Below are 24242 nucleotides of genomic sequence, written 5' to 3' on the forward strand. Positions count from 1 at the left end.
TAAAAATAATCATACATTAATGACTTTGATAAATCAAGAATTGATGTTCCAATATAAATAGGCTTGTCCATTTCAATACTCTCTTTAATCAAATGGATCGCACAAAAGTTCTCAGGAAAGACCTCAGCTCTAGTAAAACTCGGTCTAATAATTAATTTTGATGCTTGTTCCCAAGATGTTGTTAGTCTGATATTTTGTCTTTTCCTCACGTTCTCCATGGTCTAACCAAAGACCGCATTATTCATCAATTTATAAAAGTCTTTCTCAAAATCTGTTTTTGACTCTGTTCTTCTTTGTGTATTAAAATCAATGTACTCCTTTAGCCAATGACTTTGATTGAACTTTAGAGCCCTGTGGATCTTCTCTACTCTTAGACCTTTTGATAAATATTGTCGCAAATGTATTTGGTGTAGAACATAATTTTTCTTGTTACATAATGGAGTAAGTAATTTTTCTGTTGATTCACCTATATCAAATGATCGTTGATAATCACTCAACCATTCTTTCTTTGGACTTTCTTTCTCACAAGCAAATGGAAGATCTTTATGTTTGATATGAAGTTCTTCAGGATATTTTAAATCGACCTCAAAATAATAACCAACCTTTGAATCATCCAATTCTTTTTGTGTAGAGATACATACATCTTGTAAAACCTTTTTGTAGTCTTTTTCCTTTACCCATCTAAGTTTTTCTTAAGGAAGAGCCTGAGACATTGCCCAGCCATACAGGTTGTTCGCGTCATAGTACATCAAGTAAGAACTCTTTTTCGTTGAATCATAATTCCGAAGATATTTGTTATTTGCTTTTGCGTATCTACTCGAGCAGACTTGTGAAATTCCTCCTCTCTTTGCCTTTTCAATCATCAAAAGCATATCAACATCGGTTATCAAATCCAAAGCTTGTTTTGTCATTTTCAACATTGCACTCCAGGCCAATCCAGGTGCTGTGTAGTAGTGAGCAGGATCCAATCCATATCCAGAGCGACAAACAGATCTAAAGGCTTCAAATATACACAAAGAATTAAGTTAAGCACCCCTACACAACGAATTAAGGTAAGCACCCCCTAATATATATTCTTTGTGTATATGTATACATTGGCATATATTCTAAGGTATGTGAGATCAAATAATGATTGGTATGACATTAGCAATTATCCATTGATGAAATTGAGTGATCAAAGTGAAAAAAAGTGATTGGTTGAGTCAGTGATCCGATCACGTGGGTCCTACACACGTTATTGACGCAAAGATCGCTAGAGGTCTTCTCAGAACAATGACTGTACGTTAGAAAACATAAACGTCATCCACACTGTCCGTGATGGACCTATAGCTCCATACTTAAATTGAGGTGAAAATATGCTTAAAATTCCCAAAAAATTTCACCTTAAATTATTCAGAATAAAATATTGAAAACGGCATGATTGTTATGTTTTTATGTGACCATAATATCACTTCTCCAGAAAATATAGCAATATCATGGGTATATTACACTGTTTTGACGACAACAAACTTGTAATGTGCGAGGTTGTAAAAAAACGGGGGGGGTGCTTAACTTAATTCTTTGTGTATACATTGGCCAATAAAAGCACATCGGTTTTGAGATACAAATCGTGATACTCGCCAAGATTCTTGATGTTATATTTTTCCCAAACATTTTGTGCGTGTACATAATCTTTATTAGATATATGACTGTTGTTTAATTTGTTATAGAAATTTTCTTTTGAAGGAAGTTGTGTTTCATTGAATCTCTCAAATGAGTCCATATAGTCATAGGGGTAAATTCCCTTTTGTGTTAGAAAATCTTTATCTGAAAAATACTCTGAAAGACATGGAAACTCTTTTAGATTTTGAACCAAGTTAGCCAATGGACTTGCCATGAATTTAAATGCATCAAGAAATCTGATATGAGCAATAGGAGATGTGTGAATTGTTTTTGTGAATGAAATGTATTTCTGATCCGTGTTAGGAATTGCTGAAATGTGTCCAGATGTCTTTGAAAGTTCATTAATAAATAGATGCGTATCATAATGAGCGTTGTTATGAAGAAAGACAGGAATGAAAGAGGGGAGTTTATAATTAATATTACAACTTTGATGAGCCGGACCTCTATATTTACCAGTGAGATGACAATGATCTCTAACCTTTAGACCTTCACCAATTTTTTCCTCACAAATATGACAAACATTGTTTTTTCTAAATTCCCTTTTCTGTTCACTCATCAAGGACATTGGTTTATTGGTTTCTCTCATTATCTTGGTTAATCGGACACAGTCTTTTTCTAGTCGTTTCACAAACTATTCTGGGGTATTTGAGCCTCTATACTCCTCTAACTTGTTATATTTATCACCAACGGATGATTTGATATAATAACAAAAACCGCAAGGAGTATGTTTTTGATATGTATTTGTGTATGATTCTTTTGGATCTGGAGAAGCAGTATCTATTTTTTCTAGAATACTTTCAAAATCAGCATATATAACAAATGGATGTTTGATCTTTTTCTTTTCATCTTTGAATGTGATCTTTGAGCCTTCTTTAGGCATATTGATTACCGTTGATTTATGTTCACCACAATAATTTGAATGTTTATCTAATCTTTCTTGTGTATGGAGGAAGTTAAGACAACGCAAACAAATATATATTTTATTTGTTCTTTTACATACTTGTGGTTTTATTAATATAGCAATATCTTTGATGTATGTATAATGTGAATTTTCCTCTGAAATAAAATATAGAAGATTAATATGAGTTTGTTTACAATTGTCAGAAAGCTTTAAAACCTGAATGTTGTTTGTTTCTGTTAGACCATAAACATTAACTGATAAATTATTCATCTTTTCAAATTTAGGAATATCATTTAAAGCCATAGGAAACTTTAGATCTTTCGTATTTAATGTATTCTCATATTTTTTATAATGAGATACTCTTTCATCATGAAAATGTGGCGGATGTAAGTGTGCTAGAATAGACCAGAGAAAACATTTATTGTCTTTATTTTTGATATTGATAACTGCTTTTCTATTTTTGATAACACTGGGTAAATCAATGTAAGAAGAAGCTTTTAGAGGATCTGATTTAAGAATATGAATGTCTATGTAAATAATTTTTCCTATATTGAATCCATTTCCTACGATTGAATTATCCACATCTTGCTCTTGTTTAATAAGTTCATCATAGACTCCTGATGTTTTAAAATCTTGATATGAAGATATAAAGTGTGGCTCAGTTCTCATGTATGGTGTATCGATAACTCCTTCGTCCTTTGTAATTTCTAATTTTACTCCCATATAAAATTTAAGTGGCTTCATTTCTTTTAGTGTTTTTTCAATCAACGTTTGAACAGCAGGTATAACTATTTCTACAGCATCAACTATAGACTCTGGTTCAGGAGGTTTGAAGTTAAAGACTCTTATTTTAATATGTCCTTTGAATGCGCCATCAGAGATTTTAGTTGTGATAAAATTTGATAAATGTAGATTTGTTTTAAGATGTATTTCGAAGCCTTTCTTGAGGATATTTTTATGACAGACAGAACAGTGTTTTGTTTCCTTCTGAATAGGAGCTAGTAGGTGAAGTAGATTAAATGTGTGTTTGTTAGTTTTAAGGTGTCTTTTATATTGTTTATATTCTTGTTCACAAACGTCGCAATATGTTGCTTTGATCATATTTATATAACAAAATTATACTTAAAGTAAAACACCTTTTTAGAGGCATTTTTAAAGATGAAACTGTGCTTAAAGTAAAACACTTATAGAAGAAAGTGCCTTTTTACAGGCTTTTTATCTATGAAACTATACTTAAACTAAAACACTTTTTCACTCAGAATCATCTGAGTCATAACTATCACATGAATACTCAGAATCATACTCAGTCATCAATAAAGCTACTCTCATAACTATCATTTGAGCACAAACTATTAGCATCATAACTATCATCTGAGTTCAATGAAATACTATCATCACCATCGTCCGAGTTCAATGAAATACTATCATCACTATCGTCCGAGTTCAATAAAATAGTAAAATCTTCACTGCTGCAATGACTCATATTTAATTAGCAGGAAAAATATTCCCATCAATATCTAAATACTTTCTTTCATTAACAGATTCAATCTCTACATTTTTAATATCAAAAGTTATCTTTAAATAATCTCTAACTATCATAGAACGAAATGACATTTCACCAGAAATATTAACATCATTCATTTTAATTAGATCTACACCCTTTGGATTATTAAAGTAAATGCAAATTTCTCCACGAGTATTGTTGATGGTCTTATCATTCTTTTTCAAAGTATCGCGATCGATCACTTTTTCAAGCTTTGAATAAATTGCCAGGAGTAGAGGAGAAACTTTTGTTAGATTTACTTTAATGGATGTCTTTCCAGGTATAGTTAGAGCTCTTCCTTTAAATGAAATAGAGGGGCTCATGTTATTTTCCATAACTGGTTTTACCCAAAAATTTCCATATTTATCTTTGTTCAATTTAACATCTTTGACATATTTTTCTATATCTTCCGCCGAAGTAGAGATTGATTGAAATTTGTCTTTTGTGTTTTGAAACATTGTATTTATTAGCTAACAAACTTGCGTTTAGTTTTAAGTAAAAATTTACTATATAAATATGACAGAAGGATATTTAGAATTTCCAGACTCTCCATATGATAACTTAGAGAATTGTCTGGCTTGTGATAGAATAGGGCTTAATAATGAGGGTTCATATAAACGATGTATTTTCTGTGATTTAATTTTAATGAATGATAATAAAATAAAATAAAATATATATAACTCTTTTAAATTAGAACCAAAAATGAATTACTTTACAAGATTAATAAGAGAGATGAATGTTAAGTATTGTGATGATAATACACCATTTCTTTCAAGGGAAGAGACTATTTGTATTGAGGAAATGTATAAGGGTTTAATGATATTTATTATTCAAAATAATTTTAATGGAAATGTTAATACAAGATACCATATAAATAAAATAATGAATTATTTTGAAATAAAACCTGAACTCAGGATAAAATATAGAGTTTCTAAAATAGCTCAAAAAAAGTTAGATGACTTGTTTTCCAAATATATCAATGAATGATTTTTTACCCGTTTGGGAAAATAAGATAAAATTTAATAACCATAAAAATATTCCAAATTCATTGAGATGTCTAATAGTTGGTTCAAGCGGATGTGGAAAAACCTGTTTGCTTTTAAAGATGCTCCTTGGTCCTAATTTTTTAGATTATGATAATTTAATAATTTTTACAAAGTCAAGATTTCAACCCGAGTATCAACTACTATCACAGGGTTTTAATGCGGGTCTTAAAAAGGAAGACATTATCGGTTTATTTAAACTTCAAAACAAACTAAATGATTATAATATTGAAGATATAATACAATTATTTTGTGATACACAGAAATCAAAATCGAAACCAAAACCCATAACTTGTATTCTCAGTGATAATATGGATGATATACCTTCACCTCAAGATTTAGATGAATCAAAAAAGAACCTCATCATCTTTGATGATTGTGTTAATGAGAGAAACCAAACAGTAATGGATAGCTACGATACAAGAGGGAGACATTCTTCTTGTAATTGTATTTATCTTAGTCAGTCATATTTTCAACTCCCTCGATGCTCAATAAGAAACAATGCCAATAATTTTATTTTATTTTAGTTAAATTCAATAGATGTAAATAATTTTTGGAGATAATATTGCTCTACGTTATGTAGTAAAAAAGAATTTGAAAATTATATGAAACACACGATTGGAAAATATAAATATATTGTTGTGAAACAAGATGAGATACTAACTGATATTTTACACACATAAATGACAACTATTATTAATCTTGTGGGTAAATCTGCTTCAGGAAATAACTTTCATAAATCTAAACTCTTGAATAGTAAAAATGAAAAGATTGTAAGTTTTTTTTAAAAACACCCTATGATTTGTTTTGTAGGTACTACAACCAGTGCAATGTGACCAGGAGAAGTAGAAGGGAAAGATTATTACTACATTTCAATGGAGGAACATATGCGATTGAGGAACGAAGGTCAAATATTTGAGGAGGTCTCTCTTGGTTCTAAAAAATATTCACATTGTAAGAGTCAGTTAAATTTACTAAAATCTAATGGTCTTGGGATTTTAGGAACTAATCCTGAAGGAATGAGACAAATTATTAAACATTTGTGTGGTGATGGAGTTAAGATTTTATCATTCGGTTTTGATATCGATGAGGAGACTCAACGCAAACGTATGAAAAGCAGAGATACAAGTATTAGTGAAGAAGAAATAACAACTCGTTTTAATACCAATAAAGAATTTGATGAAATATTTAAAGAAAAGGATTTATTTCAACACATTTACTATAATGACGAAGAAAAGGAAAATTTTTCCATTGACCTTCACAATTCATGAAATGATATTTTTCAATAAATAAATCCAGAAGATGAATACCGAAGAAAGAGCAAGAAAGTTTAAAGAACATCAAGAGTTGGTTTCAAAAGTTGTAAAGCAACAGGAAGAGATAAAGAAGAAACGGAGACAGAAACTAACTGGTGAAGAAGCCTTTGAAAGAAAACAAGAGAAATTTTTTAAACCACTTTTAAAAACTCAACAAACGACTTCATCTTCAGTTCCCATGTTAGAATTAACTCCGAAAAAACTTCAAATGCTCAAAGATTTTAGTCAAATGACAGAGCAAGAACTTGGAGAATTAGAATATGATGATGAAGGATTATTTAGGAAACTTGAGGAGGTAAATCAACCCCCTAATTATGTTGTGGAAGCTCTTCAAAACAATGAATATTCGGTGGGTTCAAAAACCAGAGCAGGTCTCATTCCAACAGAAGAACCAGCACAGTTCCATCTTGTGAAAGAAAAGTTATTGATATTTAATGATAATTTGGTGTTCTTAAGTTCTGCTCAACCAAATGTTGATTTAACTCCAAGATTAATGTTTCTTCCAACAAACTCCGGATTCAGCGGTTCAAAATATTTTGAGGAACCACTTGATATGGAAAGAGAGGAAGATAGAGAGTATATTGAGTTGCTAAATGCACTTGATTATGGAGTTTCTGTTGCTGGTAAAAGTAAGAAGAATGAGAAGGAGAAACATATTATTGATGCTTTAAGTAAGCTTGGTTCGGGTGTTAGCTTTCTTCCAAATGACCCATCACAATTAGTTAATAGACTATTATTGCTGTTGGGTAGTATGAAGGCTGGAAACAACAATTGTTTTAATGAAGCCTCAGCCATTTTAGACCAGTTGATGAACATGAAAATAATTAATAAATGTCAATACAAAGATATTTTATGAGATATTAAATAAGATGACAAGCACAATTCTTAGTTTTAATTTCACAACGAGTGATTACACAGCTTCATTCCCTTACCCACTACAACTTGACCCCACAAAAGAATATGAGGCTTCTTTGTTGTCAATGGAGACTTACAATACCCTTTTTAATATCACAGAGAAAAACAACAAGTTTAGTTATAATCCAGGAAGTGGATATAAAACTATAACCGTTTCACCCGGAGCTTACGATATTTCTCAAATATCTTCAGAAGTCTCTCGCCTTATGAAAGAAAAAAGGTGATGAACCAAAAAATATTGCAATAGATATTCAAAAACACACTTCAAAATCAACGATTAAACTTAAAAATAATTATAAAGTTGATTTTACGATTGAAAATTCGTTTAGAGAGCTTCTTTTTTTTTCTTTTTTTTTTGTTGTTGTATACAAGATCGAGGCTCGTGAAAGAGCGAACATTAATCACACAGAAAGACAAACCGACACATAAAACATATAACATCGGGAGCGGTAGACAAGATGGGGGAGAGGAGGAAGGACACAAACACAACATTATTTTGAGAGCAGGCACCGAGAGACATGGAGACATCGAGAGATCTGTGAGAGGGAGAGGGCATTGGGGGGGGCATGAGAAGGGGGGGGGGTGGGAGAGGTATAAGACATATGGACACTGCCAGGACTTCCAGGAAAGAAGTTGGAATTTCAAACAAGGTGGATCTGGGGTGAATTAGCGGGGGTAGAAAAGATCAAGGTTTTGGATGGGGGAAGATAAGAGATGGTGGTGAACAGCTGTTTTAAAGACCTGGAGGGACGAGTGGGATTGAAGGGAGTGAGGGAGTTTGTTCCAGAGGCGGGAGAAAAGAGGAATGAAAGAGTGAAGGTGAGGAGAGAGCCGAGATTTCGGCAGTTTAACCATCAGAGGGTTGCTGGCAGATCTTGTGCGACCTGTAGGAATATTTGGGGGACAGAGCACAGAGAGAGCTGGGGATGCAAGGCCAGAGAGGAGTCGGTAGAAGACAGAAAGACCACCTACCTGCCTGCGGTGAGTGAGTGAAAGGCCCTCAGAGATAGCTTCATCACGGGAGATTCCAATAATTCTGAAAGCTTTGGTTTCGACAGCGTGAAGCCGAGCTAGGTGTGAGGCAGGAGCACCGGCCCATAGGGGAGAAGAGTATTCCATTGAGCTGTGGATGAAAGCCTTGTATGTGGTGAGGAGCTCAGGTGTGCCGAGGAAGGACTTCGCACGATGGAGGATGCCCAGTCGGCGACTGGCTTTGGAGGCCTGCTTGGAAATGTGGTTTTCCCAAGAAAGATCATGGCAGATAGTGAGACCCAAAATCTTGAGCGACAGAACTTCTTGGAGAGGATTGTTGAGAAAGTAGATGGGAGGGTTGTCCAGTCGATCTTTTCAGAGAGACATAGTAAGAGTGTGAGATTTGTCAGGATTGAAAGACATGTTCCACTTGTTTGACCAGTCTGTGATTTTGTCCAAGTCTTCAGAGAGTGAGGAGGCTGCAGACTGCCGATCTGAGGGCAGAGGAATGGAGCGGCAGAGAGTGGAGTCATCAGCAAAGAGATAGAGAGGATTTTCCAGAGAGTCGGAGAGATCATTGATAAAGACCAGAAAAAGCACAGGGCCCAGAACACTGCCTTGGGGAACTCCAGCCTGAACAGGAAGGGGAGTTGAGAGAAATCTATTCAGGGCCACAGGTTGACTACGACCAGAGAGGAAGTCCGCAAGCCATGCATGGAGATTTCCATGGATACCATGGGAGGAGAGTTTGGTGAGCAGAGCTGGGTGCCAGACCGTATCGAAGGCACGTGATATGTCGAGGGAGACAGCTCTGATTTCCTGTTTGGCATTGAGGACCTCCATCCATTGTTGAGACAGCAGAAGCAGCATGTCCAGAGTAGAGTGACCTGGTCTGAAACCAAATTGATGATCAGAGATCAAGCCGTTGGAGAAGAGGAAAGATTTCATATCCGAAGCAATGATGGATTCCATGACTTTGCTGATAATTGGGAGCAGGCTGATTGGTCTGTAGTTGCAAGGATCTGTTTTTGCACCTTTTTTGTGTAAAGCGGTAATGTTTGCTGATTTCCAGGATGTTTGGCAGATGACCTTGAGCAAAAGAGAGGGTGAAAAGGATAGAGAGAGGGTGAGATAGAGAAGCAGAGCAGGATTTTAGGACCCGTGGGCTGATGCCGTCTGGTCCAGTTGCAGAATCAGAGTCGAGGTTAGACAAACACTCCTCCACCTTGTCAGGAGAGAAGGACACAGAGACCCAGAGCAGTTGGGTTCGACTGGGAAGGGTGGGAACAGAGAGAGATGGGTTTGGGACACAAGATTTTGAGGCAAACACAGAGTTGAGGCATTCGGCTTTGTCACATGCGATGTCAACTGTGTGGCCATTTGAGGTAAGGGAGGGGATGGAGGGGGAACAAACACCAGAAACGGATTTGACAAGACGCCACCAGGATTTGGAGGAAGGAGACAGGTTTGAGAGTTCATTCTTGAGTGTGGAGAGATAGTGCTTCCTGGCACTCCTGAGGGTAGACACACACTTGTTCCGAGCTTGGTGGAAGGAACTGAGATTGCCTTCAGTTGGATTTGCCTTCCAAGAGGCAAAGGCAAGTTGTTTCAGGGCAACTGCCTCACCACAAGATTCAGTGTACCATGGACGGGAGGAAGGGTAAGACAACTGAATACGAGATGGGATAAATCTGTGCATGAGAGAGAGCAGTTTGCTTTGGAAGAATTCCCAGGAAGAATTGATGTCAGAGGCAGTGGAGATGGGAGACCCTCCCAGACGATTGATGGCTGCTTGAAGACCGTCCCAGTCGGCCTGAGTGAAATGCCAGACTCGTCGACGCTGAGGAGGCTCTCTGAGAATGGCCAGGGAGATGTCCACTTTGACAAGCACATGATCAGAAGAACCGATTGGAGCAGAAGAAGAGCAGCAGACATTAGCAGGGAAGTTTGTCATAACCAAGTCGAGAAGAGAAGATACTCCATTGGCTGAGATCTGGGTCGGGAAATTGACAGATTGTGTCAATCCCAGTGAGTCACAGAAGTCCTTTGCTGAGGTGCCATGACTGGTGAGAGAGGAACCCACACCCAACCAGCTGGCATGATGACAGTTGAAGTCACCACATATGAGGAAGAGAGAGTTGGGATGAGTGGATAGAAGTTGGTCCATGTTGTCAGACAGTGAAATGTAAATGGAGTCATCACTGTTTGGGGGACGGTACAGAACACATATGAACAAAAGGTGGGAGTGGAGAGGAAGCCGTAGCCAGAGGTACTCCTGGAGGTGAGGAGGAGAGAGGGCAGTGCAAGGAGAGTGAGGAAGAGAGTTTTTGATAAAGATAGACACCCCACCACCAGGACGAGGCTCAGGTCTATCATACCGGAGGAGGGAGTAACCAGGAAGAGATATTAAGGAATCAGAGACATCTTGAAGGAGGAAAGTCTCTGTTAAGCAGATCAAGTCTGGATTGTCAGAAGCAACCTGTATGGAGAGATCAGTCAGGTTTGAGCGAAGGCCCCGGATGTTTGAGGTCCATACCGTTAATGAAGAGAGAGGGGGAGCATCGGGTACAGGACAGGTGAGGGGAGGAGTAGGGTAAGATGAAGGATGAGAGGGGGAGGTAGGGAGAGCAGTTGATAGTGTGTCAGAGATTACAGAAGAGTTCCAAGAAAGGGAAGGATGAGGAGGATGAAAGGTTTGATGGTGAAGGGATGAGGCACAGTGAGGGGTTGTTTGAGGGGGAGGCAGAGGAAAGTAGAAGGTTGGGGGGGGGGGGGGGAGGTGGAGGTATGAGATAGAAGGGAGACGAAGTGGGGAGGAGGCAGCTTTGAGGAGGAGGGGGGAGGAGGGAGAATTGGAGAGGAATGGTATGGGGGGAGATTTGAATGGGAGGGGTTGGGGGGGAGTTTTGAAGGGGAGGAGTGAGGGGGGAGTTTAGGAGGGGAGGGGCAAGGGGGGAGTTTAGGAGTGGAGGGGCAAGGGGGGAGTTTAGGAGTGTAGGGGCAAGGGGGATTTGGAGGGGAGGGGCAAGGGGGGAGTTTAGGAGGGGAAGGGCAAGTAGGGAGTTTAGGAGTGGAGGGGCAAGGGGGGAGTTTAGGAGTGTAGGTGCAAGGGGGGGGATTTGGATGGGAGGGGCAAGAGGGGAGTTTCGAAAGTGGATGATTAATGAAAGACGAACATTGATAACAAATTGGGTTTGTTGTGATTTTCAAGTTAGCAATCCGATTCAGAACGATGGAGGAGGGGTGGAATGAATGTGAATTTAGACCATGTAGTGAGGGAGACGTATAAGAGATTGAATTTCTTTTTTTTGACATGGAATGAGATGGAGAGGAATTTGGAAAAAGCCTTTTAAATAGGAAGAAAAACAGCGTGTTGTAATATACCACTGAATAAAACACTGAAGGGGAAAGTTTATACATATTTAAATAATATTAAAACAGAACCGTAAACAATCTTATATGCACAAAGTACCAACAGGGGGAGAGCCGAGAGGGACCACCACGAGTCACGTGGACAGGGCAAAAGGTGGATGGCAAGGAGATAATGGGGGCGGGGCGAACAGCACACCTGGACAGAAAGTACAGGATGAGGCAAACAGCACACGTGGAGAAAGGAAAAATAAATGTTTTTGGTTTTTTTTTCGTTTTGGGGGGGGGGGGGTGGGGGGGTGGGGATTTAAAACGTTAGACAAAGAGTATTATGTTCGGGGTAGAAGGGAAAAAACTAAGAGCCAAGCAAAACACGATGTAGTGGAGTTAAGTAAACAAACACCGATGGGGGTACAAGGCCGCACACGCGGAGCAGAACACGATTAATTAATTACGAGTTACAGGAAATTCAAACCAAAAGTAACGATAAACAAACAATATTACGCAAGGACGATAAAATAACGAGTTGAAATTTGACAAACACACGAATGAAAAAATAACCGCTTTGGATGCCCGGAGAGAACCAGGCCTCAAGGTCGGAAGCTTCAACAACTAGGCCACGTGGCGCGAAATACTCGACTATTTTTTACAGGTATGAAAGATTAACACCGATAATAATCTTCCCAGGGACACGCAAAAGGTACACACATGTAAGATAAATACAGTTTCGACAAAAATACAAATGTGACAATTACTTAACTTCGAGCGTGCGTGAGGATCGAGGAACAGCTTCGAAAAACCGTGACCGCCTCGACAAGATCTCACGAGATCCCTATTGGGTTTCTCTTCAAAAAAGATTGAAACTAACGGGACGTCTTACAGTGATAATATCATTCAAATATCCTCCGGTATAAATTCAGTATTAATTAATTGTGATTTGATTGATGGTGCTTATAACGATGGAATAAGAACAAATACAATATTTTCATTCAGTGCATACTCAACCCTGATTGGTTATAAATTTAATATGGAACCAAAAAATCTTGTCTATTTACCTGTTTCAGGAAAAAACATATACAGAGTAAATTTTAGGATAACTGACCAAGATAATCGTATGATATCCTTTAATGATGAAATTATATCCATCAGAATTCACCTTCGTGAAGTTTTTTTTGATCAATAAATAATGGTTATTGTGAGAAAACACAAGTTGGGAAAATATAAAATAATTACAGGGGATGGGATGTTCCTTTCACCATACTGTAAGGGTATGGGTAGAGGTTATTATAAACCAAAGAGACAACGGGGTGTGGGACATCAATTTAGAAATAAAGGAGATGGGATAATTGATACTCTAATGGGTATTGGTGCAACCATCCTTAAACATAAAGACCTAATTGGTTCAACTGCTTCTGCCGTGGGCTCAGTTGTGGGTGCTATAAAGAGTATAAAAGATGCTCAAAAGGAGTCTCATAAATTACAAGCAATCAAAGAATTAAAAAAGGTAAAACTCAACTATCTTCACAAGAACGACAAAAAATCATTGAACAGAGACCTAATGGGGAAGAGGTCACCCCCCTCAGGGTGCAAACAAAGGCATATTGGGCTCAGTGGCAAACCCTGGAATTGAGAAGTAACATCTTGTATCGCAAGTGGGTGGAGGTTCCCTCAGAGAACTTCCTGGCTGGTGATAGTCCCGGACAAATTTAAGAACATCATATTACAACAGGTGCATGGTACCCGCTCCGGCGGCCATTTGGTCAGGACAAAGACAACATCTCGGGTCCGTCGGAGGTTTTATTGGGTGAATATGGGGCACGACATACAGGACTGCTGTCGGAGATGTGACGCCTGTTCTGCCAAAAAGGGACCAGCACGGAGTATGAGGGCCCTCCTTCAATTACACCAGGTGGGGGCCCCCCTTGAGTGAGTCGCAATGGATATTCTTGGTCCACTACCCCGCACCCACCAAGGTAACAGATACATTCTCGTTGTAATGGACTATTTCACCAAGTGGCCGGAGGCCTATGCCCTCCCCAACCAAGCAGCCAGGGTGGTAGCACAGGCCTTCGTGGAAGGATTTGTATGTCGGCATGGTATTCCACAGGAGCTGCACACCGATCAGGGACGAAATTTTGAAAGCCAATTACTAAAAGATGTGTGCAGACTCCTGTCAATTAGAAAAACAAGGACAATGCCCTTAAGACCCCAATCTGACAGGATGGTGGAAAGGTTCAATCGAACATTGGTCCAACAACTGGCCTTGTTCACCACCACCCGTCAGCATGACTGGGACGAACATCTCCCGTACTTATTGATGGCCTACCGAACCAGCCAGCACGGGGCCACCGCATGCAGTCCAGTGTTGCTCATGTATGGGCGGGAGTTGCGGTCTCCCGCCGACTTGCCCTGCGGTCCCGTTCCAGACATCACAAATAGCCTGCCGAGGGAGGGCTATGCACGTCACCTGGAGGAAGGCATGGAGAAGGTCCATGCCTTCACTCACCGCCACCTCCAGCTGGCAGGGGAAAAGATGAAGCGCAGGTACGACCACCGGAGCCAGGGGAGCCAGTACGCTCCGGGGATGAAGATCTGGTTCTTCAATCCCCAGAGGCGGAAGGGTAGGTGCCACAAACTCACCTCTCCCTGGCAAGGCCCGGGGGTCGTCCTGTCGCAAGTCTGTGACGTGGTCGTTAAGATCAAGATGGGGCCACAAGCCCTCCCTCGGATCGTCCATGCCGACCGGATAAGACCTTACACCGGCGAGCAGGCGCCCTCGTGGATTGCCTCGGCTTTAGATGCCGAGGCGGGACCCAGTACCTCTAATGGGGGGGGGGGGGGTCATCATGCCAGAGGACTGGGGGAGTGAAGATGGAAGATGCCCAATGTAGAGGGGTGGTAACTTTACCATCCCTCCCATCAAGCCCGGGCACATGAGCATTAGGTTATGGGGTTATGGCTGTGAAAACTAGCCCGGGAGGGTTAGGATAAACGGAGAGGGAAACTAGAGAAATGACCATAGGTAATGTTAGATTTAAGTAGTGACACCATACTTGTAGTGGGGACATAGAGTAGATTAGATGGATGCTAACGACGGGGGAGTGCTTTGTATAAGGGAAGATGGGGAGCACGAGTTTCAGAAGGGAGTAGTCAGATTAGATGATGCAGTGTGCAATTGTGATTGTGTTAGTGAATGAAGAAGCCTGGGAGGAAAGGAGGGTGCAGGTAGCACCAGGTGTGCAAGTGCCACCAGGTGTGTGTGAGCACCAGGTGAGTGTGAAACACAGGTGTATGAGAACAGGTGAGAATGGTTGAATGGAATAGATGGTCTGGCATGAATGGAGTATGGAATGGATGGTGGGGAGTGAGAGTGTGGAAAATGTGGAGTGGGAGTGCATGGTGCGAAGGTGTGAATGGGGAAAGGTGGACCCCCTTCACGAGTACCCGGGGAGGGTAGTTTAAGAGTAAGGTAGAGGGTATAGGTAAATTGTGGTGGATATTGACGTCTGTGGTGCGCGGGTAGAATGAAGTGTTTGGATGGGTGCATTGGCAAGGTGAAATGGCTGGGCGTGTGGCCTGTTAGTGAGGATGATTGAATGGGCACTCCGCCACTGTTAGGCTGTCGGCCAGGTGAGGCCGCAGGTAGGCTCTGGGAGCCAGTTAGAGATCAATGGGGCCCGTGGATCCAGGGACGGACCCGGGTAGCCCGACACCAAGGAGGGCGGTAGTGGGGAGAGAGAGCCAGAGGGCCTTCCCCAAGATAGGTTAGGGAGAGGAGCAGGCAAGCTCGGGAGGCGACTATGGTGGCGGAGGTGTACTGGTGAGCAGACCTGCTGGGAGCACCACACGACCCAGCCCTGAAATTGTGAGAGGGCACAGGGAGTAGAATCGGGTAGTGAGACCCCAAATTGGAGAGCACCACAGATTGTCAGTGGGAATTGATTTTTAGAACCGCATAGTGTAAGATGGCCAATGGTTTGGCAGGGAAAGACCCCGGGTAGAGTAAACAATGATAATGTCATTTCGAAGATAGTTTGGAGGAAAATCCCTTCGCACCATCTGCATCCACTCACCAAGGTGATAGACTCCACACCATGAATTTTTGTAAGTGTTTGGTTGGATGGAAGACGCATCTTGACGTGGGTGTGACATTGTGTCTGTAATTCCATCTCTTCCTCCTTAGGAGGGATTGATGAGGAATTGGAATTGGGGGCAAATTTGTGCAAACGAGACACGGAGCTGGCGCTCGCTGTTCGCCTCAAGCCCGGAGCGTGGACCTGGAGCGGACCTCGACGCCATGCCTCTGCCAGACCATCCAGCCCTGCTACCTACCTGGACCTTCTCCCTCTTCCAGCCAATCCTTCCTGTCATTTCCCCATTCGTGCAAGTCTGTCTGTATTGTCCTGGGCGTATGATAAGATGAGTGTTTAAGGCTGCCCTGTGTCTGCTTCTTCTTCTTCCTGTACATTCTTGCATTTCGTTTCTTCTTTCATTATTGTAAATAAATACCTGTTCTTCCTTACTTTGGTTTTTCCTTACATCCGATCGCTTTCGTGATTTCCTCAATTGAGTACATGTGGCACGATTTGGCAGAAACGCTTGGAATCGGGTTAGTCTCATTGTTAACGGCTCGGATCGCGGATTGCTAAACCGCTCGACAATTCCATCACATCCGTGGTCCGAGAGGGATTTATCTCCCTGCTTTGCGGAGAGATTGGCAAATGTATTTGGGAGATCACCTTTGACCAATCACCCTGGCCAATCTCACCCCCTAAAGGAGCGCTATAAGTTCCAGGACCAGAGACGGCCAGCTTAACAAGACGAGGGGATTAACCCCCCCTTGCTAACGGGAGTGCCATACTCTGAGATCCGTAACAATATTTTAGTTCCTCATTCGCTTCATCACCGATTTTTCCAATCACAATACTTTGATTTCCTGAATCCATGCTGGAATTCCAACCTATAGGAAAGGATAAAATTAAAACGAGATTTTAGTTGGGACAAAGAGCAAAAGCAAATCAAAATGGCCTCCAAATAAAGCTCCAGAGGGTGTATCCTCCATCGCTCAAAATCATTACTTGAAAAACCTGAGACTTCATAGAACATGATACTCCATGCAGTGTTTAAGTTTTTACTTCATTTATAATAAAATGATGATTCGGAAGATCACTTTAAAAATCTGGAAGTTTAGCACGACTACACTGTACTAGCATGACTACACTGTACCAGCACGACCACACTGCACTAACACCACTACACTGTACGAGCATGAATACATTGTACGAACACGACAACACTGCGCTAACATGGCGACACTGTACTAACACACCTACACTGTACTAACACAACCACACTGTACTAGTACGACCACACTGTACTAGTACGACCACTGTACTAACACGACCCCACTGTACTAACACGACTCCACTGTACTAACAAGACTCCACTGTACTAACAAGACTCCACTGTACTAACACGACTGCACTGTACTAACACGACTGCACTGTACTAACACGACTGCACTGTACCAGCATGGCTACACTGTACTAGCATGACTACACTGTACTAAGACGACGATGAGTCACAGTTGAGGAGATGGAGGCTTTATTGATCACCATAGAACACAGCGTCAATCGGCATCTTGCAGAAGCATATCGGTGGCCTCTTCTTCATCCTCTCACGTGGCACTCCCTCTCATCATCATCATCATCATCAGCGATATTGATCTTTGCATGGCTGATGTCCATGGATGGGCTTCACAAACTACACTTATGCAGTACTGCGCCTACACTATTTATTTATTTGGCATGGGGGGGCGGTGTACTTTGAATGTATCAGTTCTTGTTTAACTATTTGGTTAAAAGATAAAAACATCTTCGTGAACATAAACCAAGAAAATTTCACATCTTGTAGTTTTTGTTCTTCTCTAATATGCCGGTGTTCTTCTCTAATATGCCGGTCTTTTCTAATATGCCGATGCCGGTGGAGCATCCGGAGAAGGTGGAGCTGGATCAGAACAACTTGATAAATCTTTGGAAGTGAAGGGAAATGGAAACAGGGTTCTTCTTCCTTGCTCCTTTTTGCAGATTATTTAAAATTCCATATTTCCTCCTTTTCATTCTTTTATTTTTCTTCCATTTTGTTTCCCTCTTTATAGAACGGCTTCGGGGTCACGACCAAAATTTATCTCTTGCTCGATGTTGACATATATCATGGTTCTTGGAGGTATTATGAAGGTGATTTGTGTTATCGTGTTCAAGTTTATAATGAATTCAATTTGAATAAAGGGGTAAAGGTGTATAAATAAATTGATTCAGGGTTTTACCGCCGTTTCACCCAGTGTCTATTACATCACCCCATCTAACACATTACATTAGTTCTTCATGCCTGTTGTTTGTGTGATTTGTAACCCATTTCCTCCATTCTTGATCCCTCTGCTCTCTTAGATCTCCGACCATCTCTAATATATCGAGGATGAATCCCCTCTTACAGTAACTCCTTCGAATCAAACTCCCAAAATCTCTACTTAATATAAATATCCAGTCATTTATTTGATTTGCGGAACTGCTTTCCGGGGATGATTCAATCTAACTTTCCTTCCAGGGACTTCACGTTCCTGTTACACCAACACATCATGTCGTCTCCCATCACTACCTGTAAATATTTCTGCCCTTGTGAACCCTACCTCTCCCAAGCCCCGTGGTTTCAGATATTTCCTCCCCTCCCATCTTTAGTTTTCCCCTGTTTGTTGGATACCTTGCTTGTTGCATCTACCTGTTGTGTACACCTGTTTCCCCACTGAAACCATGTTTGCTTTTTACACTCTGTAACCTCACTCATCCTGATGCATGATGTGGTACACAATAAAAAACTATCATTTGTTCCTTTTCTAGAATTTTTACCTCCACCACCAAAGGTGGATGTCTGTTATGAGGTTATGTTTTTACCCCTGTCTGTCTGTTTGTCTGTCTGTCCGTTTGTGAACAAAATATCTTACAAAGTTGTGGACGGATTCGGACGAAATTTGGCAGAGATGTACCGTATTTGACAATGACAAAATGATTATATTTTGGTGAAGATGCTGATTCGGATCCGGCTCGTATAATTTTTTAAGCGATTCTTCACCATTGGGAGATAGGACCAAAAGTGATACACAGCAGGATATCTCAAAAAGTTGTGGACGGATTTGGAGGAATCTTGGTGGACCGGTTGGGTGTCTGACAAGGACAAACATATTCGAATTTGGTGAAAATCTGAATATGAATTCGGATATGAGAATTATTTATTTTTTCAGTGATTCCTCAACATTGAGTGATGGGGCTAAATTCAGCATATAGCAGGATATCTCTAAACGTTATGGACGGATTTAGACGAAACTTGTTGGACAGGTTATGTGTGTAAGAAGGAAGATCCGATTCAATTTTGGTGAAAATCCGGATCTGGATCCAACTCGTAGAATTTTTAAAGTCATGCTTCACCATTGGGAGATACAATATATAGCAGGATATCTCAAAAGTTGTGGATGGATGATTTTGATTAAATGTGATTCTGTATTGTGATTTTCTGGTCTACTCTGGGATACAAAACGTAAACTGTTCACCTGGCGGAGCAATTGCTCTCCAATGAGTGCCGTTCTCTCTCTTCCCGTTTCTCTTCCATTTTGTGCTACGTTTTGTGTTCCCTTAATATTTTTTTGATGAAATGTCCAGTTTGTGTCACTCACTCTGTATCTTCTCCAGGAAGTTCTTATTGAGCGTGATGAGCCCGTCCAAATTCTTCTCCTCCTTCGAGAAGTCCAGAACTGGGAGCGGTGTACTCTTCACGGATTTAAAGTCTGACATGGTCTCGAGCCTTGGAATAAAAAGGAAAAACATCAGTTTTAGAAATTCTTGGAGAGAATATTGTTAAAATAATACATTTTTACATAACAAAACAAGTTATCTGTAAAAGAGTTGGAAATAATTAAAATAGAAAATAGATCGAGTGAATTTTTGGATTAATTTGTATTTTTATTCAGAAGTCTCGATTCTAGAGGAGCCTAATCGAGAATAAAGTAAACGGGTAGGAAAAAACTGAGGAACAGGATGGAAAGAGTGTCGGTGAGGGTTGTCGAGAATGAGGTGTGCGTTGGGGAAAGAATAAATCAATGATGAATGACATGATTGAAAGATGAGATGAAGAGCACGAGGCAAGAAGCAGACTTCGTGAGTCAGTTTGTCCTGGGCTCGGCTTCCTGACAGGAGATGGACAGAACAAAGGACAAGTTCCGAAGTGATGGGATAGAAAACCATCTGTCTGCAGAGACAACACCTTGGTGAAAATAATCCAACAAGGTGTTTGCGGCAGGACATGTGACAACACCATTCTCAGAAGTAATGTTTGTTACCATCTGTTGGTGTTCCCATCTGAGGTCCTCGTACGAGATGCAGAGAAGCCAGGTTCAAATGTTATAAACCATGTCTTTGTCCATTGCCCATCAATCTCCATGTAATTCATGTATCCAGGTTCAAATGTTATAAACCATGTATTTGTCCATTGTCCATCAATCTCTTTGTAATTCATGTTGATGCACACTATCTACTGAAGCACTTGTCTTGTTGTCTTAGACAGTATATTGCATTCCATGCATGGATAACACTTGCATACCTATGATTCCACATGTAAGAAATTGTTTATTTTCTCTGACTTTGCAACGTTTGTTGGGTGGGATGTTCATTGTGAAAGTTGATGAGTGGAAAGATAACAAGCATTCTTGGGGAAAAATGCCAGGGGTATAGAAAAGGCCCCTCTATATCATATGTGCCATGTGGCAAACTATAGAAAAGAAGGGACATTCAAAATAATCTCGTGTGCATGCTGAAGTACCCTTGTGTTCTTAGGAGGAACCAAGTAATGCTCCAGAAAAGTTCATATAAAGGGGCGCCTGACATCTGACAAATAAAATACATTCATTTCTTCATGCAGTTCTATGAATCAAATTGGCACCCATTAGTATTTCAAAATACATATTATATTTTAATATTCATCTTACATTGAATTTCCCCGAGCAACGCCGGGTACTTCAGCTTGCGTTTTATATTTTGAACACTGTAGAAAACAAATCCCCTTGTTGGCACTTCCAAAAACCTCAAGTTTAGCAGTATTTGGAGAAACGCAAATTTCCACTATCTTGACCAATCAAATTTGCCGCTCATGCTTTCAACCTTGGAAAATATCGAGATTCAGACAAAGAAATATAGATCGTGCTCGGAAACGCAAACCAAGAGTTTAAAAGACCCTTCCATGTCCTTTTCTCAAGAAAGTGCGGGGTAAGGTGTTTTATGAATTATCTTTAGAAATGGTTTGGAAGTGAATGAGGAATAATTAGAAAGAGCAGTTGAAGAAGGTGAGCAGAAATCATAGAGGGACATGGAGAGACTAAGGTGAGCAGAGATCATGGAGAGAAGGTGAGCAGAGATCACGGATGGACATGGAGAGAAGAAGGTGAGCAGAGATCACGGATGGAGATGGAGAGAAGCAATAAGACCAGGTGGAACACAAGCAAATTCGCAGAACAGAATATTCAAGGATGTTCAAGACTTCGAGTTTATCAATGAACACAATCGATCTCAGCAATTTAGAAATCAGTAGTTTTAAGGTGATGAGGATGGGAAAGAATAAAGAAAAGGACAGAAAGGAACGAACAAAACAATATAAACTCAAATGAGGATTTAAGGGGCTTACTAAAGTTTCTGTCCAATTAATAACACAAATTAACTTCATAATGACCTCCGCCCTTAGTCAGCCAAAAACATTTCATTTATAGATCCGAAATGGGAAAGAAAATCGAGGGAGGAAAAGAATCAAGTTCCCGAGGACAACTGAGTAACCTGAATAAGTTACATCTTGTTCACTCCGTGTGTCATTCTCTCACACTCATTCTTTTCCTCGCCCTTAATCTTTACCAAATCCTCATTCTTTCCCCAACCATCATTTTTTTCGATAACACTCATTCTTTTCCTAACCTTCATTTTTTTCTTAACCCTCATTTTTTCCAAAACCCTCATTCTTTTCCTAACCCTAATTCTTTCCCTCATCCTCAATTCTTTCCCCAACCCTCATTTCTCAAAGTTTCCCTTTATTTTGACTTATTTTATTATTTATTAAATATTGTTGCGGATCTCTCGAAGCGAACGGGTTTTATGGCTCCGCCCCGGCCCTACCCGAATGTTCAAGCCCCTCCTCTCGTTGCCGTTGTGAGCCACTCCCCTTGAGCTCTGATTGGCTGTTCGCTGCTTACCGGCCACTCCCTGCAGCTCCTCTCTTCGGCCTTGCCAGACTTGTCCCAGGCCTAGCACGTGGCATTCTAGCCCAAAAGAACACCGAACTCACTGGCCTGCTCAACGCAAACTAACACAGGAAAGGAGACTATGCTTACATTTACAAAGACATAACTGAACTAAAGCGAGGCTACATGTTGTGGTACGACTACCTACAAGGGGGGCTGGGCGGGGGGGTCATCCTTTATTCACAAAACCGCAACAATATATTTAAATGTTTAAAACACAATTGGGTCAAAAACATCCGAATGTGCTGATAACGTGTCGGATACCAATGCAGTCTCACCTTTTTAGCAGGTCCTTGGAACCCTGAAAAGGAAGAAAACAAAGAATGAGATCAAGATATTTGAATGAATGAATGTTTGTTTTTATTTAATAAATACGAGAGAGTTCACAGAACACGATATCCCACACAGTGTTCAATTACATTCTTCAATTTTAATAAAATGATGATTTTAAAGATCGTCATTAAAAATATCCAGGTGTTTAGTGTTCCTGAGGCAATATTGAACATCACCATATACACTGCAATATGACGGCATTGAGTCACAGTTTAAGAGATGGAGGCTTCGCGTGCACGGGGTAATAAACCAAAGATGTTTTCAATTTGAAAAGGAAAATATAAATTTGATTTTAATTTTGAAACAGTACTTCAATTCCCTTTGGTAAAAACACCCGATAAGGTAAATCTGTAACCCAAACAGTATTCACATGAACAACAATGAATTGTTCAGGAACAAAGTATGTGAAGTTGTTGTTTGACAATAATTCATACTAATGTTTTCCAGGTGGATACACACAGGCAACTTTGACTACCTGGATAAACATGGCACTGGATCAACCAAAATAATCGCGATGATCCAGCACATGATGAGAGCCATGATGGCATGGTACCTGGGGGTCCACATGAGCATCCCTTGGATAAAATCCTTGGATGAAATGATTGAAATCCTCAACAGTGACCAGGTAATCGTGCTGTATCACTGCTTTGGCGACCATGACATGAACTCACTCTTATCCCAAACTTTCATTGTGATAAAACCTAAATCTCACTTCATGATGACATAAACACACCTGGAAATGCATTCACTCACCTTTCAAGTAAATTTATTTAATCATTTTTGAACCATTGTATCGTATATTGCACCTTTACCATCGACCGTGACATGTAACAAGGCCTCAACTAAAAGCTTATACTTGAATAGTGACAGACTCCCCCTAAACCCTCAGGAGAGCCAGGAAACAATATCTCTCCGTTCTCAAGACCGAACTCTCTTATCTGTCTCCCTCTTCCAAATCCTGGTGGCGTCTGGTCAAATCCGTTTCTGGTGTTTGTTCCCCCTCCATCCCCTCCCTTACCTTATACAGCTACACAGCTGACTCTGCACATGAAAAAGCTGAATGCCTCAACTCTGTGTTTGCCTCTAAATCTTGTGTCCCAAACCCATCCCTCTCTGTACCCACCATACCCAGTCGTACCCTGCTGCTCCTGGACTCCGTGTCCTTTCCTCCTGACAAGGTGGAAAAGTTTCTGTCAACCCTCGACTCTGATTCTGCAACTGGACCCGACGGCATCAGCCCACGGGTCCTAAAATCCTGCTCTGCCGCTCTATCTCACCCTCTCTCTGTTCTCTTCACCCTCTCTTTTGCTCAAGGTCAACTACCATCTGCTTGGAAATCAGCCAACATCACCGCTTTGCACAAAAAAGGTGCAAAAACAGTTCCTAGCAACTACAGACCAATCAGCCTTCTCCCAATTATCAGCAAAGTCATGGAATCCATCATTGCTTCGGATATGAAATCTTTCCTCTTCTCCAACGGCTTGATCTCTGATCATCAATTTGGTTTCAGACCAGGTCACTCTACTCTGGACATGCTGCGTCTGCTGTCTCAACAATGGATGGAGGTCCTCAATGCCAAACAGGAAATTAGAGCTGTCTCCCTCGACATATCACGTGCCTTCGACACGGTCTGGCACCCCGGTCTACTCACCAAACTCTCCTCCTTTGGTATCCATGGAAATCTCCACGCATGGCTGGCGGACTTCCTCTCTAGTCGTCGTCAACGTGTGGCCCTGAATGGGTTTCTCTCATCTCCTCTTCCTGTTCAGGCTGGAGTTCCCCAAGGCAGGGTTCTGGGCCCCATGCTTTTTCTGGTCTTCATCAATGATCTCTCTGACTCTCTTGAAAATCCTCTCTATCT

General features: G+C 40.7%; 1 protein-coding gene across 6 annotated transcripts in view; it reads right to left on the reverse strand.

Annotated features, from left to right (window-relative positions):
• Positions 1–24242, reverse strand: part of LOC144889616 (E3 ubiquitin/ISG15 ligase TRIM25-like) — a 111320-nt gene that overhangs the window by 15616 nt on the left and 71462 nt on the right. For 2 of the 6 annotated variants that reach the window (XM_078770562.1, XM_078770561.1), the window contains 3 exons: positions 22327–22349; positions 22001–22066; positions 19445–19572 (listed from right to left, as the gene is read on the reverse strand). In XM_078770562.1, coding sequence (XP_078626688.1) covers positions 19445–19572; positions 22001–22066; positions 22327–22349 — 217 coding nt within the window. Of the gene's footprint in view, positions 1–16535; positions 16682–19444; positions 19573–22000; positions 22067–22326; positions 22350–24242 lie in introns of those variants that run through there. The other 4 variants (XM_078770565.1, XM_078770563.1, XM_078770566.1 and 1 more) reach the window with 3 other exon arrangements.

The sequence above is a fragment of the Myxine glutinosa genome, chromosome 1 (assembly GCF_964187855.1).
Source record: "Myxine glutinosa chromosome 1, kmMyxGlut1.1, whole genome shotgun sequence".
NCBI lineage: Eukaryota > Metazoa > Chordata > Myxini > Myxiniformes > Myxinidae > Myxine > Myxine glutinosa.